At 43.8% G+C, this 17,073-nt stretch overlaps 1 protein-coding gene across 1 annotated transcript in view; it reads left to right on the top strand.

Annotated features, from left to right (window-relative positions):
• The window catches only part of HSD17B2 (hydroxysteroid 17-beta dehydrogenase 2), a 62,025-nt gene that overhangs the window by 24,815 nt on the left and 20,137 nt on the right, over positions 1-17,073 (top strand). The window contains exon 2 of the mRNA XM_067019005.1: positions 12,324-12,536. Within this exon, the coding sequence (XP_066875106.1) occupies positions 12,324-12,536 (213 nt within the window). The remainder of the gene's footprint in view (positions 1-12,323; positions 12,537-17,073) is intronic.

Consider the following 17,073-nt stretch of genomic DNA (forward strand, 5'->3'; position numbering starts at 1 on the left):
CACCTACTAAACGCTGGCAGAAGACCTCAGACTTCCCAAAAGGCAAGGAACTCCCCATGTACCTGGGCAGGGCAAAAGAAAAAAGAAAAAACAGAGACAAAAGAATGGGGATGGGACCTGCACCACTGGGTGGGAGCTGTGAAGGAGGAAAAGTTGCCACACACTAGGAAGCCCCTTCACGGGCAGACACAGGGGTGAAAGGGGGGAAGCTTCGGGGCCATGGAGGAGAGCGTAGCAACAGGGGTGCACAGGGCAAAGCAGAGAGATTGCTGCACAGAGGATCACTGCTGACCAGCACTCACCAGCCTGAGAGGCACGTCTGCTCACCTGCCAGGGTGGGTGTGGGCTGGGAGCTGAGGCTCGGGCTTCGGAGATCAGATCCCAGGGAGAGGACTGGGGTTGGCTGCGTGATCTCAGCCTGAAGGGGGCTAGTGTGCCACAGCTAGCCGGGAGGGAGTCCAGGAAAATGTCTGGAACTGCCTAGGAGGCCAGAAACCATTGTTTCGGGGTGCGCAAGGAGAGGGGATTCAGAGCACCGCCTAAATGAGCTCCAGAGACTGGCGCAAGCCGTGGCTATCAGAGAGGACCCCAGAGATGGGCATGAAACGCTAAGGCTGCTGCTGCCACCAGCAAGAAGCCTGTGTGCGAGCACAGGTCACTGTCCACACTTCCCCGCCCGGGAGCCTGTGCAGCCCGCCACCGCCAGGGTCCCATGATCCAGGGACAAGTTCCCCGGGGGGGGGACACATGGCGCGCCTCAGGCTGGTGCAACATCACGCGGGCCTCTGCCGCCACAGGCTTGCTCCGGATTCCGTACTGCTCCCTCCCCCCCCACCTGAGGGAGCCAGAGCCCCCTAATCAGCTGCTCCTTTAACCCCATCCTGTCTGAGCAAAGAACAGACATCCTCAGGCGACCTACACACATAGGCGAGGCCGGATCCAAAGCTGAACCCCAGGAGCTGTGCAAACAAAGAAGAGAAAGGGAAATCTCTCCCAGCCCTGGTAATTTAAAGAAAATAGATACAGTATCAAGTATCTTTTTTGACCACAACACTATGAGACTAGATATCAATTACAGAAAAAAATCTGTAAAAAATACAAACACATGGAGACTAAACAATACACTACTAAATAACCAAGAGGTCACTGAAGAAATCAAAGAGGGAATCAAAAAATGTCTAGAAACAAATGATAATGAAAATACGACTACCCAAAACCTATGGGATGCAGCAAAAGCAGTTCTAAGAGGGAAGTTTATAGCAATACAATCCTACCTCAAGAAACAAGAAACATCTCAAATAAACAACCTAACCTTACACCTAAAGCAATTAGAGAGAGAAGAAAAAAAAAAATCCCCAAAGTTAGGAGAAGGAAAGAAATAATAAAGATCAGAACAGAAATAAATGAAAAAGAAATGAAGGAAACAATAGCAAAGATCAATAAAAATAAAAGCTGGTTCTTTGAGAAGATAAACAAAATTGATAAACCATTAACCAGACTCAGCCAGAAAAAAAGGGAGAAGACTCAAATTAGCAGAATTAGAAATGAAAAAGGAGAAGTAGCAACTGACACTGCAGTAATACAAAGGATCATGACAGACTGCTACAAGCAACTCTATGCCAATAAAATGGACAACCTGGAAGAAATGGACAAATTCTTAGAAAAGCACAGCCTTCTGAGACTGAACCAGGAAGAAATAGAAAATATAAACAGACCAATCACAAGCACTGACATTGAGACTGTGATTAAAAATCTTCCAACAGGGCTTCCCTGGTGGCACAGTGGTTAAGAGTCTGCCTGCCAATGCAGGGGACATGGTTCGTGCCCCGGTCCAGGAAGATCCTGTATGCCACGGAGTGGCTGGGCCCATGAGCCATGGCCGCTGAGCCTGTGTGTCCAGAGCCTGTGCTCCACAATGGGAGAGACCACAACAGTGAGAGGCCCTTGTACCGCCAAAAAAAAAAAAAAAAACTTCCAAACAAACAAAAGTCCAGGACCAGATGGCTTCACAGGCGAATTCTATCAAACATTTAGAGAAGAGTTAACACCTGTCCTTCTCAAACTCTTCCAAAATATAGCAGAGGGAGGAACACTCCCAAACTCATTCTGTGAGGCCACCATCACCCTGATACCAAAACCAGACAAAGATGTCACAAAGAAAGAAAACTACAGGCCAATATCACTGATGAACATAGATGCAAAAATCCTCAACAAAATACTAGCAAGCAGAATCCAACAGCACATTAAAAGGATCATCCACCATGATCAAGTGGCGTTTATCCCAGGAATGTGAGGATTCTTCAATATACGCAAATCAATCAACGTGATACACCATATTAACAAATTGAAGGAGAAAAACCATATGATCATCTCAATAGATGCAGAAAAAGCTTTTGACAAAATTAACACCCATTTATAATAAAAACCCTCCAGAAAGTAGGCAGAGAGGGAACTTACCTCAACATAATAAAGGCCATATATGACAAACCCACAGCCAACATCTTTCCCAATGGTAAAAAACTGAAACCATTTCCACTAAGATCAGGAACAAGACAAGATTGCCCACTCTCACCACTATTAGTCAACATAGCTTTGGAAGTTTTAGCCACAGTAATCAGGGAAGAAAAAGAAATAAAAGGAATCCAAATGAGAAAAGAAGAAGTAAAGCTGGTACTGTTTGCAGATGACATGATACTAAACATAGAGAATCCTAAAGATGTTACCAGAAAACTACTAGAGCTAATCAATGAATTTGGTAAAGTAGCAGGATACAAAATTAATGCACAGAAATGTCTTGCATTCCTATACACTAATGACGAAAAATCTGAAAGAGAAATTAGGGAAACACTCCCATTTACCACTGCAACAAAAAGAATAAAATACCTAGGAATAAACCTACCTAAGGAGACAAAGGACCTGTATGCAGAAAACCATAAGACACTGATGAAGGAAATTAAAGATGATACAAACAGATGGAGACATAGACCATGCTCTTGGATTGGAAGAATCAACATTGTGAAAATGACTGTACTACCCAAAGCAATCTACAGGTTCAGTGCCATCCCTATCAAACTACCAGTGACATTTTTCACAGGACTAGAACAAAAAATTTCAAAATCTGTATGGAAATACAAAAGACCCCAAATAGCCAAAGCAAGCTTGAGAAAGAAAAACGGAGCTGGAGGAATCAGGCTCCCTGACTTCAGACTATACTACAAAGCTATCGTAATCAAGACAGTATGGTGATGGCACTAAAACAGAAATATAGATCAATGGAACAGAATAGAAAGCCCAGAGATAAACCCATGCACATATGGTCACCTTATCTTTGATAAAGGAGGCAAGAATATACAATGGAGAAAAGACAGCCTCTTCAATAAGTGGTGCTGGGAAAACTGGACAGCTACCTGTAGAAGAATGAGATTAGAACACTCCCTAACACCATACACAAAAATAAACTAAAAATGGATTAAAGACCTAAATGTAAGGCCAGACACTATAAAACTCTTAGAGGAAAACATAGGCAGAACACTCTATGAGATAAATCACAGCAAGATCCTTTTTGACCCACCTCCTAGAGAAATGGAAATAAAAATAAACAAATGGGACCTAATGAAACTTAAAAGCTTTTGCACAGCAAAGGAAACCATAAACAAGATGAAAAGACAACCCTCAGAATGGGAGAAAAGATTTGCAAATGAAGCAACTGGCAAAGGATTAATCTCCAAAATATACAAGCAGCTCATGCGGCTCAATATCAAAAAAACCAAACAACCCAATCCAAAAATGGGCTGAAGATCTAAATAGACACTTCTCCAAAGAAGATATACAGGTTGCCAACAAACACATGAAGACTGCTCAACATCACTAATCAATAGAGAAATGTAAATCAAAACTGCAATGAGGTATCACCTCACACCAGTCAGAACGGCCATCATCAAAAAATCTACAAACAATAAATGCTGGAGAGGGTGTGGAGAAAAGGGAACATCTTGCACTGTTGGTGGGAATGTAAATTTATACAGCCACTATGGAGAACAGTATGGAGGTTCCTTAAAAACCTGAACATAGAACTACCATATGACCCAGCAATCCCACTACTGGGCATATACTCTGAGAAAACCGTAATTCAAAAGGAGTCATGTACCACAATATTCATTGCAGCACTATTTACAATAGCCAGGACATGGAAGCAACCTAAGTGTCCATCAACAGATGAATGGATAAAGAAGATGTGGCACATATATACAATGGAATATTACTGAGCCATAAAAAGAAATGAAATTGAGTTATTTGTAGTGAGGTGGATGGACCTAGAGTCTGTCATACAGAGTGAAGTAAGTCAGAACGAGAAAAATAAATACCGTATGCTAACACATATATAGGAAATCTTAAAAAAAAAAGGTTCTGAAGAACCTAGTGGCAGGACAGGACTAAAGATGCAGATGTAGAGAAGGCACTTGACATGGGGAGGGTGAAGGGTAAGCTGGGACGAAGTGAGAGAGTGACATGGACTTATACACACTACCAAATGTTACATAGCTAGCTAGTGGGAAGCGGCCACATAGCACAGGGAGATCAGCTCAGTGCTTTGTGACCACCTAGAGGGGTGGGATAGGGACGGTGGTAGGGAGATGCAAGAGGGCGGAGATATGGGGATATATGTTTATGTAGAGCTGATTCACTTTGTTATAAAGCAGAAACTAACACACCATTGTAAAGCAATTATACTCCAACAAAGATGTTAAAAAAAATTGACGTGAAAAAATCTAGCTATTTCCCACCACCCAACAAGTTACTATCCTTTAAGGGTGCCAAGGGCAAGGAAGGTGGGGTGTCAGTAGTACAACTATCAAGTATTTTCTCTGCCTGGATTAGGAGCTGAGCCTTGTATGGCTCTCAGGGAAGTCTTAAGTGCACTAGAGTTTTATTCTATTTATCTACCATTTTATTATACCTCAATCTATTTTATACGGAACAGGTTGCATCCACATGAGGGTGGCAATCTGATGGATTGCTTAAATTTTAAACAAGGGAGGGGAAAGTCCTTTCCTCCTTAGTTTTCCACAGGTTTCCAGATAAGCAGGACTAGCCCCAGATGACCTTTGTTAAGTGGGACAAAGAATTGCCTGTGTGTGGGAAGGGGCAGCTTTGGGATTCTCAGCTTGAGGTCCTGAGTTCATTGTAGGAACACAGGCCTGGAGCTGGCCCGTCTCCCGGTTAATCAAGAGAAACCATCGATCTGGCTTTTCAGGTGAAATAGCTGGACTCTAAGTGTTTATTTAAATTTTTTACGAAATACAGTGTGTGGGCCAAGCAAAACACATATTCAGACGGTGTCCTCTTATTTGGTATTGATACATAGGAGGTCCTCAATTTGTGTTTGTCTATTCCACTGATAGAACTGAAATTCCACGATGAGAATGGGCCTTGATACCTCTGAAGACGCCCATCACTGAGAAGCTCGGCTTTAAGCTGCTGTTGTTCAATGATACTGACAGAGGGGAGACTTGGAGGAGCTTCAGGGACAGGGTCTGGGAGAGATGGGACCACTGACAGAAAGCAGAGGGTAGGGTAGTCCCTGGCCAATTCATCACTGTGGTTAGAATAGCTGTGATGACCTTCTGGGATAAGAACTGAACTGAAAATCCTTTTGGTTCCAGGAACTAGAAGTAGCCAATGAAAGGAGTAGCATGGATTAAAAATTTAAAAAAACCCAGTTGCCATTTATTTAACTAACACCTGGATAGTAACTGCCATATGCCAGGCTGTGGTCCAATTACTTTAGTATATAACATCATTTAATCCTTCTAACAATCTTATGAGGCAGGTCCTAGTATCACCTCACTGTATAGATGAGGAAACTGAGGCACAGAGAGGTTAACTGGCCAAGGTCACGCAGCTGGTAAGTAGCAGAGTCAGGATGTGAACCCAGGTATCCTGGCTCAAGAATCCAGGCTCTCATCATTTCTCTCTCTACTGCATTTTGACAGGGAGAATTTTACCCAATAGTGAAAAATGATGATTTTTGGTTTTGTAGACTATGTAGAAATAGCTAAACTGGTTTATGTAATATTAATTTAAAAATTAGTTGTCAAATCATATGTGTGCTATAACTGTAATTGTTAAAGAACAGTGTATAGGGTTTCCTTGGTGGCGCAGTGGTTGAAAGTCCGCCTGCCGATGCAGAGAACGCGGGTTCGTGCCCCGGTTCGGGAAGATCCCACATGCCACGAAGCGGCTGGGCCTGTGAGCCGTGGCCGCTGAGCCTGAGCGTCCGGAGCCTGTGCTCTGCAACGGGAGAGTGAGAGGCTCACGTACCGCAAACAAAACAAAACAAAACAAAAACAGTGTATAGGTTAAAAAGACTAGAAGAAAAAGTACGAAAGTTATGAAAGTTATGTTAGATTGGTGAGGTTATGGATAGTTTCTTCTTCTTTTGTTTATCTTTTTGTTCTTAAAGTTTTATTACTTATGTGATGTTTTACTAATGTCTAGAAATTGTTTACAGGCTTGCAAATTCTTCCCCCTTCATCTCTCTTTCTGAATGCAGCTTCCAAGGGACCAGCTTGTGTCCAAGAGCACATGCAGTCTGTCTTTACAGGGTGGGTGTGTTTCATTCTAGGGACCTAGCCCTGAAGAACTTCGGAACTTGAATTATTCACAACTTGCCTAATTTAAGACTTGACCCAACAAATGATGGGATGCGTTTCTGTTCAACAGCTAATCCGGCGCCCCCATGTGGTAATAGCGTAAATCCACTTACAATTAGCCCACCGGTTCTGAAACTATACAATTCTTAATTCTTCTGAATTAAAGTGATTCACGTTTCCGTTTTTCACACAAATTGACTTTATTAATATTTTAGAATAAGTCACTATTTCACATTCACTCCTATTTTGCAAAAATGGGACTCTAGTACTCGTTGCTTTCTCCAAGCTCATGGATTTCCAGGCCACTAGAGATAGAATGATCTCAAAGGGCATAGCTTAAAACCACCCCCAGCATTTTCCCCACCCTCTCTTGGGGTAGACATCCAACTCAATATGTTTGCTGGGACTTATTTTGAGTCAGGAACCCTAGTGCCATAGGACTCTCTCTCTCTCTCTGCATTTTTAAGGCCAATGCTTTTTTTTTTTTTTTTTTTTTTAACATTTATTTATTTATTTATTTTGGCTGCACCAGGTCTTAGTTGCAGCACAAAGGATCTTTGTTGTGGCATGCGGGATCTCTAGTTGTGGCACACAGGCTTCTTAGCTGCAGCATGTGGACTCTTAGTTGTGGCATGTGTGTGGGATCTAGTTCCCCGACCAGGGATCGAACCCAGGTCCCCTACATTGGGAGCACAGAGTCTTACCCACTGGACCACCAGGGAAGTCCCAAGGCCAACGCCCTCTTAAATGCTCATTTAGCCAACTCATGGTTTTTTTTTTGATCACCTACTCTATGCTAAGCCCTGTGCTCTGGAAGCTTTGAATATTTTACACTCGAGATGTTTATATGACAAGCCCTGCCTGGGTTTCAACCTACCTCTGCCATGTGCAGCTGAATGACTTAACCCTTCTGTGTTTCAGTGTCCTCCTCTGTAAAGCGATGATAGTAAAATGACTTATCTCCCAGGGTGGTTGGAGTTAATATGTGTGAGGCTGGCATTAGAGTCCTACTAGGTGTGATACTTTTCAGAGGTTACTACTGGGTCACTTATGAAACACTTTGCCTTTTCACAAAGGCCCCCACCTTATCTTTGGGTCTCTGGAGTGCACAAGGGCTACTCTATCTAGACAGGGATTGGCTCTCCAGCCACATACTTTCCCAAGGCCCTCTTAACCCTGCACAGCCCTAAGACCCCAGGGCTAGCATAGGCTGATCTCCAACAGGAGATCAGAAATGATGTCTGGGTTAGAGCCGCGCTACTGATGACAAGTCACATGTGACAGGCTGGGCCTTGTGCAGAACATCCTCTGTCTTGTTGACTTCCGAGCTCAGCCTAGGAGGGAGGTACTGGTATAACCCCACTTTCCCGATGAGGAAGTGGAGGGTCCACACGACTATAGGTAACATTTCCCAAGGCTCAGACATGGGAGAGGCAGAATCAAGCCGTCTGAGTCTTAACCAAGATGTTTAGCCGACTGTCAGTCGAGGCAAACTCCCCATCTACCAATATCACGAATGTAAAAGCCTGTAAGTCAAGAAGGATGTCATGTGCCTAGTATTATTTTTTTTTAAAAAAAGAGCTATTATAGTAATTACAGGCACTGTTAAGCACATCACAAAAATCAACTGGTGTGGGCACCATTATCAAGCCTATTTTACAGATGAGGAAGCTGAGGCACAGAGAGGTTAGTTAAATAACCTGACCAGGGTTGCACAGCTAGGGATGGTGGGGCCAGGCTCAAAACCAGGCCTCTATGCTACCTTTTTTCACTGGTAAGGACAAACAGATGGCCTCCCATGAACTTTGGCTTTCTTAATTCACTGTCAAATAAAAAAAACAAATCCAGATTTTGTATGGAAAGACTTTATTCTAAAGGATTATTATGGGGCCAGGGGCAGGACTGTTGCCGTGAAGTGAACACTTTGACTGCAGGTCTGCAAGTATCTCAAGGGTTAGACAAAAAAGAGTTTTGCTCTCATGGGGCGGGTGAACGAGTCTGCAAAGAACCAGGTGAGGGGAATGGGGACAGGCCAGGAGTGATCAGACGGCAGAGGAGGAACCATCTTCCCTGAGGCCAGCCTGTTCTCAGGAGGGGCTGTCTGCTGCCTCGGGCTGACGGTGGGCCAGGACCTGGGGGAAGGAAAGAATCTATACCGAAGTTTGGTTAACAAGCATTTTGTTCCAGTGACTCACTGGGGACAAACAGTTTAGCTTGGCATTTATGAAGCAAAGGGTTGGAATTTGGAGGGCCTCGGTCTGGCCTTGTCATTGGTAAACAAGGAGGGCATCCCTGAATCCTCTCTAATTCACACGGAGAAGGTGACTCCTTTGCAGGAAACTATTTCCCAGAACACAGAGTGGAAGTGTTTTTTAACGTTTGCTGTTTTCCAGGACCCCAGGGCTCGGTAAAGTTCAATATGCCATCTCTCATTTTGTGGCTAGCATCTCCCGTAGGCCAGGCTCTTCCTAGGAACTTTCCGAAGAGAGTTAGACCCTGGATTCACGAAGCTGCCTAAGCTGGCCTAAGGCATTACCTTCGAAACTGTCTTTGGATCATTCTCTACTCAGGGAAAATGGGGTCAGGATCAAAGTGTCTCTTCCTTCTTTAACTTAGCGTAATGTTTTCAAGATCCCTTCTATTGCTCAATAATATTCCATTGTATGGATAGACCACGTTTTGTTTATCCACTCAGCCACTGATAGATGACCCTTTCCCACCTTCCTTGATAGGCACCCTGGCTGAGTTTATTTGCTGCGTGGAGCTGAAGGCCACAGCGTGCACCTCTGCACTACAGGATGATTCTCTCTGCACAGAGGCAACATGCTGGCATCCTGATATGACACAAACCTTTCAGGGGAACTGGGAGCTTTAAAACCCATGGCCCCAATATGCCCAGCCACACCACCCAGGAGGTAGAAGCACAGGGTGTGGTGTGTTGCAAATGGGAGGGGCCTTGTGTGAACACCTGCTCTCACCCAGCAGAGTGTGTATCACCTGACTCCAGGTTCACGCGTCACTCCAGTCTGGTTCTGAGTTAGTTATTTCCAGGTTAATTCATATCCTTCCTTGCTGGGCCACAAGGGGCTCATTCAGAGGCTGGCTTCCCCAGACCTTCCTTCTCTGCTTTCACAGACAAAGGAGAAGGTGGTCCAGGATGAGGAAGAGTCATGCACTGCGATTCAGGTCCATCCCTTCTATCTCTGTGACCTTGGCCTCTCTCATCTTCACTTTCCCCATCTGTAAAATGGGAATGATAATCTCTACTGGAGACATGGGGAGAATAATTTTACAAGACAGATTTGACCACCAGTGACATTTGGTGGTTTCCAGGGAAAGGCCACATGCATTGCACCCACCACCTGGTGAACTTGCCACTGTCAAAGATCTGGCCTCAGATCGATTTTTTTTTTTTCCTCTAAAATACTTAGCTTTATTAGAGAAATGGTACTAAAAATAACAAAGATTCAAACAACATGTGCTCTATTCTACGTACATATCATAAATAAGAAGCTTTGATGCAAGACACGCACTCCTTCACAATCTTTCCATGCAGACCCTGAAGCTGGATTTCTCCAACTGCAGGTCCATTTCTACAGGGCAAAGCTACATTTGCAGGGCTCGCAAAATTGTTACACGTATGTAGTATTATATTTTAAAACCAGAATTCTAATGTGCTAATTTACAGCACAGCAGAGATCTGTCACGTGGCCCAGATGCTTAGGTCTGCCCTTGTGTTAGTGGGGCAGAAGTGCCCTCAACTCTTCCTAAGGCTGCACTCTCTCAGGCAGTGTTTGGAGACGCCACCTACAGTGGCCTCTTGGTGATACCTTTTCCTGTACTTATAGGGCCCATCTTCATTCTAATTGGCATGACCTTTAAAAGAAGAGAAATTACACAAGAAAACTCAGTACTCTCTTGCAGCAAAAATGGAAAACATTGTAAAACAAAGCTCTGTCCATCCTGCCTCTCCTCCTAGAGGCAACTACTATTACCACCTTGGTGTCCTCCCTTCCAAACCCTTCCTTTTATATTTGCATGCATGGGTAGATAGAGAATTAGTTTCCTCCACCCCTGTTTTGGGTCATAAATTGGATTCTGCATAATAATTGCTGTATTATAACATCTTAGTTCACTTAACAATGCATCTTGGAGCAGTATCTAGTTCAGTTTATATATTTCTACCCTATCTTTTAAAATCACTGTGTCATATTCCATCATAGGTACCATAATTTATGCAACCTTTCTCCAATTCATGGATGTTAAGGTTAATTCCTTCTTTTGCTATTATATACAGTCCTGTAAAGAACATCCTTTGTCTCTGAATATATGTGAGTTACTCCTCTAGGATAGATACTGAGACTTTTTGGGTCTCAGTATCTAAAATGGTCATAGATTTCACCCCTTCACATTTATCAGCAATATCTGTGAATGCCTGTTTCTCTGTCCTTTTGCCTTTTGGTGGTGATTTATCCTCTCTTTGGAGACAGTAACACTTCTGGTCAGATTCCAGGCAGGTCTTGTTAGCTTCGAAGTCAGACATATTTTCTGATCACTGACATACTGACCTTTGAGTTGACTGTCAGCATATGCTGATTTCCTGAATTTTCTGATTCTTGGGGGGATGCCTGACTGTAGCCCCCAACTGCTGACAAGACAGATTCCCTCAAGGTTTACAGGAAAGACTGCCTGACGCAGCCAATGTGAAGATGATCCCTTGTCTTTAGAGCTGTAGAAACATATTAATTGTTACACGGTTATTCTGGTATGGCTCAAAGGGTGATTTTATGTCCATGTTGTCTTCATGTTCAGAATTTCAGGTATCTACGTTTGTACTTGTGGGTGTGAAACAATTTCTCTAGGGTCGGTAATATCCCCCGGAGTGGGTGGGTTAACTCCCATCTCAAATTCTGGTAGGCTTGACATGTATTTTACATATGATCTTATCTTCTGGTTTCACAAAGCAGTGCACTTAGGGATTTCTATCTGGTTTCTGTTGCAGGTGTCTTCCTAGGATTGATGTCTATTCAGTGGTTTGGGAGAAGGCCATGGCTAGGGAAAAAGTTCTGAAGAGGTGAGAAGGGCAGGTGGCTATGAGCCTTCATCTTTCATAATCCAGAAGGAACTGGCCCCTGTGGGCAGCCTCTGCTATTGTCCTGCGTCCACTATGAAGCAGGACACGACACTTGGCTACATCTTTAAAATGAAGAAACCAACTCCAAAGTATTAGTTTGTAATGAATGTTTTACTGAAGATTTTATGCAGTGATGGAGGTTATTACATAAAATACTACATGCAGAGATTAATAAAAAAGCTTCCATTAGATGTCTTCGTTTTCCCTCCTATGTTCTTTGGCCACCAGCCACTCCTGGACCCCTCCCCCTCATCAGCATTTCTCCTCCCACTTATGCCCCCACCTCAAATTCTACCTCACCTCCCTTTCTTTTTCATACAGAGAAATTGGTCTCCTGTGGCTTCTCTGCCCATTTTCTCACTTAGCAAAAAAAAAATAATAATAATAATAAAATAAAATAAAATCAAACTTCCTCAAGACCTACTCTCTCCAGAGGACACGGACCATCATGAATAACATGCAGTGATTTTTTTCTTCAATGATTTTTCCTGCCACTGTGGTTTGAGCCCACTTTGTTTTGCCTTGACCCCTTGCAGGTGGCGATTCTGGCATTGGCCATGCTTTGTCCAAGTATCTGGACGAGTTGGGCTTCACAGTATTTGCTGGAGTTCTGGATGAAAGGGGATCAGGAGCAGAGGAATTACGAAGAACCTGCTCCAAGCGTCTCTCCGTCCTCCAGCTGGACATCACCAACCCGCAACAGATAAAAGATGCCCACAGCCAAGTGAAGGAAAAGGTGCAGAACGGAGGTACTGCCTTCAGCCACCTGCGCCCTCGAGTGCCCTCCACCCTCCTTGCAAAGGCCCGACACTGGTTCCAGCCTCTAATTACCATGGTCCCCTAGTCCGTTCTGGCACCTGGAGAGCCCTGTGCTGAGCACCTGCCACACGCTGGCACCTTTTGCAGACATGAGGACATTAGGAATGAGTCAGGTGTGGCCCGTCCTCAGAACGTACAGAATTCTCCGTCCCGTCCCCTCCAGCATCTGCTTGGTCCCTCTCCCATTAATGACTGCCCCGTCTCATTTCTTTCCTCTCACCGATATTAACTTGTATTAGACTTCAGAAAAGCACTGCCTTCCCTTAGCCACTGCCTTTCTCTTCCTCTTCCTTTACAGCCAAGCTCTTTGGAACCCTGCCGCCCTGTTTTCACTTCTCACCATGCCTCCCTAAGTGGTCTGCCCAAGTGAATCAGTATTATCCTAAACACCAAGCTCTTAATGTCTCTGCCTCAGTGTTTCAGTGTGTTGAGTATCCTCCCCTGCTTGGGCTTTGGGGTCTCCAGCCCCCTCTTGCCCTCCTAGTTCTCTGATCATTCTTTCTGCTACTCCTGTATGAACCTCTTCCTCCGCCCCTCCCCCCATTCCCCTAAATGTGAATGTTACTGAGGGCTCCATCCTCAAACTTCCCACTCCATGTTTCCTGGGCTCTACTGTTCTCTCCCTATACCAGGAATTCTCACCTGGGAAGTGTTTTAAAATACCTATGCTTGGGCCCAGGATGGGCTATGTAACTTGGGGGGTCCCAGGGCAAAATGCAAATTATGTGGCACTCCTTGTTTACAAAATGTTTAAGATGTTTAGGTGGTGCCAACAGAAAATGAAACCAAACATGAGACCTTTCTGAAACACAGGTCACACACCCGTGATACCCACCCAACCTGGGACCTTCCCCCAACAGATTAAATCAGTATCTACAGACAATAACTCAGCTAATACTACCACAATGAGGCCAGTACTGTTGCTCTCCTTTTGCTGCGAATGTCCGCTGTAAAGAAGATCCCATTTGGGGGTCCCAGGTATCAATATATTTGAAAGCTCCCCAGGTGATGCTAATATTCTGCCAGAGTTGAGAAACACTGCGATTTAATACGGTAACTTCTGAATGTGTGTTACCAACCTAGCTCTCTTCTAAACATCAGGACCTATACGCATATAAAATTGGTTAGCAGACATTCCACCTCAATTTGTCAAAAACGGACCTCATTATCTTTTTCTCTGCTGCCGGTCTGCAAATCAGTTTACCCTCCTGCATCCGACGAATCAGACACTGGCTCAAACGCCAGCACTGTCTCCTAACCTGTCACTCAAGTCAGCAACCTGGGGGGGGTCACTTAGACCTGCCGCTTACCCTCGATTTCTGCATCCTATTGGTCCGGAGTCCTGTCGATTCTACGTCCTACATCTTTATCATCCCGCCCCTTCCTATCATCCCCAGGCAGCTGTGGCTTAACTAGGGCCCTCATCTCCCGCCTGAGCTCCCACAATGGCCTCCTTGCAACCAGGATTTCCTTCCCCATGGCTTTCCAAATGGAGAGTGGTCTTTACAATGTGCATATCTCATAGTGTCACCCATTCCCTGAAAACATTTTGATAATCAGCGCCTCCATGTCTTGCATTCCTCCCATGAGCAAGGCCTATGCTTTGCCTCATCGAATGGTTCTGTGGTTCTCCATCCACCACCAAACACCGTAAGAAGGATTCGAAGGCCCTGAGGGAAAATGGCCCTTGCCAAACCCTTAATCTGCAATACCTGCTGGTCCACTCAGTAAATTCTGGAATGGTTTCCAGAAGAGAACGTACTAGTTTACATCTTTGCACGTCCAGCTTCCTCTTACCCAAATTTCCCTCTTGCCTCACTCCATTCCTCTAGACTTTTGCTTTTGTCCAGCTGCAGACTCTACTCTCAAAGGAGATCTAGCTCAAACATCTCTTGCCTGACCCTCCTGGTAATCCAGGTAACATCATTCACTTCCTGTTCTGGACCTTCACCTGATACCCGCTGCACACACTGCTATTACCAATTATACAAATCCGTCCATCTCTCACTCCTCACCACAAGGTTCTTTGAGAACCAGAACCATGTCTCCAACAGGAGTCTTTCAGACGCAAGTGACACAACCCAATTCAAAATTGCTAAAGCATAAAGGGAATGTATTTTGCTTATATAACTAAAAAGGCCCATTGATTTCAGGCATGTCTGGATCCAGGCACTTAAGCAACGTCATCAGCACCCAGCCTCTGTTTCTTAGCTCTGCTTTCTCCTGTCTTGCCTTCGCTGGGGGGTTTTCCGTGGAGGCCTCAAGCACTTCCTGCTTACAACCTCTTTACAGCTGACCTTCCCAGCAAAAAGAGTGTAATATTATCTGCTTCATTTGGTAGTTGAAGGAGTCGTTATTATATACGGAGCACTTACAAGAGTCCCTGACATGAGGCAAGCAGTCAGTAAGAACTCCTATTTTCCATTCATTCAACATTAAGCACAGCCCCTGGCATATAGTAAGTGCTCAATATACATCTGAGAAATGAGAGGAGGAGAGAAGAATAGATGGTTGGTAATTAGAAATTAATTTTCAGCAAGTTTAGCAGTGTGTGGTTGTTTTCTAGAAAGGTAGTTTTCCTGGCTTTGCCTTTTACTATCCCTCTCATTATTGACTTGATGGTATCTTGTTAGGAGATATTCAATACAGACCCATCTGGTGAGGCCCAGAGGGACAGTATTAACCATAATGAATGATAAAGTAGTGGTTCTTTTTTTTTTTTTTTAGGCCACGCTGTGAAGCATGCAGGATCTTAGTTCCCCAACCAGGGGTTGAACCCGTGCCCCTGGCGTGGGGATTGCGGAGTCTTAATCACTGGACCCGCATGGAAGTCCCAAAGTACTGGTTCTTGATACGCTAATACCATCCCAGTGTCCTGGGATGAAGGGGTCCAGCGAGTACACTTTCCAAGATATGAGCCCATGCTATTTTGGGGCCAGCCTTCTGGAGAGCAATCCTCCTCTGAGGCAGAATTACCAATACACCAATATGATACCAATACAGAATTACCTGCTCTCCTTGAGGTCTCTCTCAATTTTAGCCTCTCAAGTCAAAACGAAAGTGGAGCAGTAAAATAGGTTCATTAAAAATCACTAAGAAGCATGTTTGCTAAAGAACCCTCTGGGCCACGTGGATAAACCAGAAAACCTCAGCTCCTGCAAGAGGGCCAGCAACTGTGCTGTGTTCCTACACACATATTTTAAAATTATTATGAACATATTGTTAATTATTAATTAATATTATTTGAAAACTATTATTAAGTCCTACAGGTATAATGGGCTTATTGGCCAGCTTACAGTTCTATGGCAGGAGTTAGCAAGCTGTGGCCCTGCCTGTTTGGGTTTTTTTTAACGTGTTATTTTGAAATAACAGTAGATGCAAGCCTCCCCCAGTATTAACATCTTGCATAACTGTAGTACAATATCAAAACCAGGAAATTGGCATTGGTATAATCCCCAGAGTTTATTCAGATTTCACCAGCTATACATGCAGGTGTGTATGTGTGTGTGCAATTCTATAACGTGTAGCTTTGCGCAAAAATCACCTCACTCAAGATACAGGACTGTTCCATCACCGCCAGGCTTTCTCATGCTACCTTTTTAGAGCCCTATTCTCATCCTTAACCTGTTCTCTATCTCTTTAACTTTGTCATTTAAAGAATATTCTATAGATCTGCCACCTGTTTTTGTGTAGCCTGTGAGCTCAGGATGGTTTTTACATTTTTAAATGGTTAAAAGAAATCAGAAGATTTTTTTGACACATGAAAATTATATGGAATAAGAATGTCAATGTCCATAATGTTTTATTGGAACACAGCCACTCCCATTCATTTACAGATTGTCTGTAACGGCAGAGTTGAGTGAGTAGGACGTGCAGTGCTAAAATATTTACTATCCACCCTTCTATATAAAATGTTTGCTGGCCCCTGTTTTAGGGCATTCCTTCCAAATCCTTCCTTTTATATTTGCATGCATGGGTAGATAGACAATTAGTTTCCTCCACCCCTGTTTTGGGTCATAAATTGGATTCTGCATAATAATTGCTGTATTATAACATCTTATTTCACTTAACAAAGTATCTTGGAGCAGTATCTATTCCAGTTTATATAGTTCTACCCTATCTTTTAAAATCACTGTGTCATATTCCATCATAGGTACCATAATTTATGCAACCTTTCTCCAATTCATGGATGTTAAGGTTAATTCCTTCTTTTGCTATTATATACAGTCCTGTAAAGAACATCCTTTGTCTTTGAATATATGTGAGTTACTCCTCTAGGATAGATACTGAGACTTTTTGGGTCTCATTGGTCTAAAATGGTCATAGATTTCACCCCTTCACATTTATCAGCAATATCTGTGAATGCCTGTTTTTCTGTCCTTTTGCCTTTTGGTGGTGACTATCCTCTCTTTGGAGACAGTAACACTTCTGGTCAGATTCCAGGCAGGTCTTGTTAGCTTCGAAGTC

The sequence above is a fragment of the Kogia breviceps genome, chromosome 18 (assembly GCF_026419965.1).
Source record: "Kogia breviceps isolate mKogBre1 chromosome 18, mKogBre1 haplotype 1, whole genome shotgun sequence".
In the NCBI taxonomy this organism is placed as follows: domain Eukaryota; kingdom Metazoa; phylum Chordata; class Mammalia; order Artiodactyla; family Physeteridae; genus Kogia; species Kogia breviceps.